General features: G+C 48.3%; 1 protein-coding gene across 1 annotated transcript; it reads right to left on the bottom strand.

The window, feature by feature from the left end:
• Positions 1-986: 986 nt before the first annotated feature.
• LOC146752840 (olfactory receptor 14J1-like) lies at positions 987-1,970 on the bottom strand. Its single transcript, XM_085531297.1, has one exon. It carries the CDS (start codon positions 1,950-1,952, stop codon positions 987-989), a length of 966 nt encoding a protein of 321 aa, XP_085387423.1. The 5' UTR covers positions 1,953-1,970.
• Positions 1,971-3,328: the final 1,358 nt, after the last annotated feature.

Here is a 3,328-nt window from a genome sequence, read left to right as displayed (position 1 = left end):
CTCAGAACAATAAAGTCATGGAGGTACTGGAGCAGGTCCAGAGAAGGGCAAAGAGGCTTGTGAAGGGCTTGGAAAATCAACCCTATGAGGAGAGGCTGAGGGATCTGATTGGGGCTTACAGTGAGAGTGGGGCAGTTCTCTTCTCACTGGTGACAAGTGACAGGATGAGGGGAAATGGCCTCAAGTTGTGCCAGGATAAGTTCAGGCTGGACGTTATAAAACACTTTTTACAGAAAGGGTAGTTAAACACAGGAATAGGCTCCCTAGGGTGGTTGTTGAGTCATCGTCTCTGGATGTGTTCAAGAGCTTTTTGGATGTGCTGCTCAGAGATATGATTTAGCAGAGGGTTGTTAGAGTTAGTGTACTATGGTTAGGCTGCGGTTGGAATTGATGATATTCAAGGTCTTTTCCAACCTGGGTAGTTCTATGATCCTATGATTCTATGAAGCTTGGAAACTTCTGACGTGATAACCCATATCCAAGAACTTGTCCTGTACAGGGTCTCACAGGGAATGATGAAGAGGGGATGTGACAACCAACATGCAAACCAACTGCTGCTGCTGGCCTGTCAGAGGCACTGACAGATGTGAGCCTGAAAACACAGACCCCAGCCAGGAGACCAGGGATGGCCCATCAGCTGTTGCAGGCTGAAGTCACTGCACAGTTTGATGAATAGCTATTTGCTTCCTGCTGGACTGTGGGTTTCTGAGCACATCCAACCCCAAGACCTCCATAAATGTCTCACAAGAAGGAGGACAGACAAAGTCACTGCACGTCCTTTATTCTGTTAAGGTTCACAGAGAGCCTGGTTCATTATATACAGTGTCTCTGGGCTACACAACAAAGGCACAAGATAAGAGGAATTTATTTCAATAATTATATTTTAGCAAAAAAAAAAAAAAAAAGAATAACATTTAATACATTACAATTATAAAAATTGATCAAAACTAAATAAAACAAAGTGTTTACAACAGTAAAAAGCTGCATTACTTGTCATGAATTAGAAAAGATGGGCAGTTCAATGTTTTTGAAACACATATGGACATCGCTTTCCTCACTGCATCCTTGACTTCCTGGTTCCTCATGCTGTAGATAATAGGGTTCAGTGCTGGCGGTACCACTGAGTACATAACTGCCACAATCAGGTTCATGGATGGAGAGGAGACAGAGTAGGGATTGAGATAGGCATAAAAGCCAGTGATGATAAATAGGGAGACCACAGCCAGGTGAGGGAGGCACGTGGAGAAGGCTTTGTGCCTTCCCTGCTCAGAGGGCATCCTCAGCACAGCCATGAAGATCTGCACATACGACACAACTATGAAAACAAAGCACCCAAAGATTAAACTGATACTAAAAAAGATAAACACAACTTCCCTGAGATTTGATTCTGAGCAGGAGAGCTTGAGGATCTGGGGGATTTCACAGAAAAACTGGTTGACAACATTGCCTTGGCAGAGAGGCAGTGAAAACGTACTGGCAGTGTGCAGCAGGGAATAGAGAACCCCAGCGCCCCAGGCAGCTGCTGCCATGGTGGCACAAGCTCTGCTGTCCATCAAGGTCCCGTAGTGCAGGGGCTTGCAGATTGCAATGTAGCGGTCATAGGACATGTTGGTGAGAAGGGAATACTCTGCTGAGATGAAGAAGAGAAAGAAAAAGACCTGTGCAGCACATCCTGTGTAGGAGATGGCCCTGGTGTCCCAGAGGGCGTTGGCCAAGGCTTTGGGGAGAGTGGTGGAGATGCTGCCCAGGTCGAGGAGGGCCAGGTTGAGGAGGAAGAAGTACATGGGGGTGTGCAGGCGGCGGTCGCAGGCTACGGCTGTGCTGATGAGGCCATTGCCCAGGAGGGCAGCCAGGTAGATGCCCAGGAAGAGCCAGAAGTGCAGGAGCTGCAGCTGCCGCGTGTCTGCCAACGGCAGCAGGAGGAACTCGCTGATGGAGCTGCTGTTGGACATCTGCTGTTCCTGGGCTTGGGGTCCTGCTCAGAGTGCAGAAGATAATGACAAGTCCAGACCATTCTCAGAGACAGTTCTTCTGCTGTACTGTGAAATGTATTCATTTACCTTTGGATAATTTTCATTTAACTCCATAACTTCAATTTATTTTCGTGATCTTCACCATCACTACAGAAGTAGAAGATTAAGGAGCTCTTACTTTTTTCTCATTTCATAATCATATCCCAGACTCCTCAATACTTTCCTGTTAGGTGCCCTTTACTCATCACATATTTTTACTCCAGCTTCTCTTAGACCCCCAGCCCCAGCCTTTTTGCACTTCAATATGTCTTAGACAAATATGCCTGTTTGCAGGGTAAGTGCAATATTAAAGTCTTCAGATAACAACAAACTGATTCTTTCCTTTTAGAAATGAGAGGTTGAAAGCACAACCTGTGTCACTGTTCACAAAACAAGCAATTGACTGAAGAAATACTTGTGAGTAACATAGCTGTGTTTTAAATTTTACAGCCCCTATTCTATTTCTGCCTCCAGTCCTTTCTGCTTTCCCTCAGAAAAATAATTGCAAAATCCCTGCCTTCGGTCTGCTCTTGCCAAGACCGTTCACAAACATTCTGTTGTGCAGTGGAGCTGTGATCCCCTGCCCCAGGCAGCAGCTGTGGCAGCACAAGACCTGCTGGAGTCTCCTTTCCCCCACACGACTTCCCGCAGCGCCCTGGGCAGCTCCCCGGGCAGGCTGAGTGCTGAGCCTGGCAGGCGGCAGAGTCCCATACCCGGCACACAGCCCCTGGGGCACAGCAGGGACCCTGCTCTGCAGGACAGCCCTGGGCACCTGCCTGCAGCCCCGGCTGCACAGACTGCAGCCGTGCTGGGACAGGCAGCCCTCATGGCTGTGGTCTGATACTGCAGCACAGAAGCCCTCAGTTGGAGCAGAAGGCTTTTAACATAGTAAAGAATCATGCGGTGCCTGCAGCCAGATCAGCTATGGGGTGTCCCAGATTGGTGATCCCTCCAGGAAAAGTAGCTCCATTGCCTACTGCTAGACACTTACCATGCTGTGGTCTGTTATCAATGCTCCAGCAGTCAGCTCACAGCAGGCTCACACTGTGTGAACTCTGTACGCTCTCTCTCCCTTCTCTTCTATCCTCATGTCAACTGCTGATGAAGCCCCAGCCTTGCTGTGCTGCGCACAAGAGATGCCCCTTGGCACATCTAAAACATTGCCCACATTTATGAGCTCCCTGTATCTGAGGAGCCCAGTGCATATCAGTAACAGATGATGTCATTTTTTGTCCTTCCCACTCATCTCCCCTGTGGTGTCCCGGGGTCCTCATGGCCAACCGCTCCTGAAAGACAACAGCATCATGACAGTACAT

Source organism: Coturnix japonica, unplaced genomic scaffold, assembly GCF_054131305.1.
Source record: "Coturnix japonica strain WE unplaced genomic scaffold, WE-NBRP24 Scf041, whole genome shotgun sequence".
Lineage (NCBI taxonomy): Eukaryota > Metazoa > Chordata > Aves > Galliformes > Phasianidae > Coturnix > Coturnix japonica.
The sequence above is the reverse complement of the archived record's forward strand: the minus strand, read 5'-3'. Positions and strand labels throughout refer to the sequence as shown.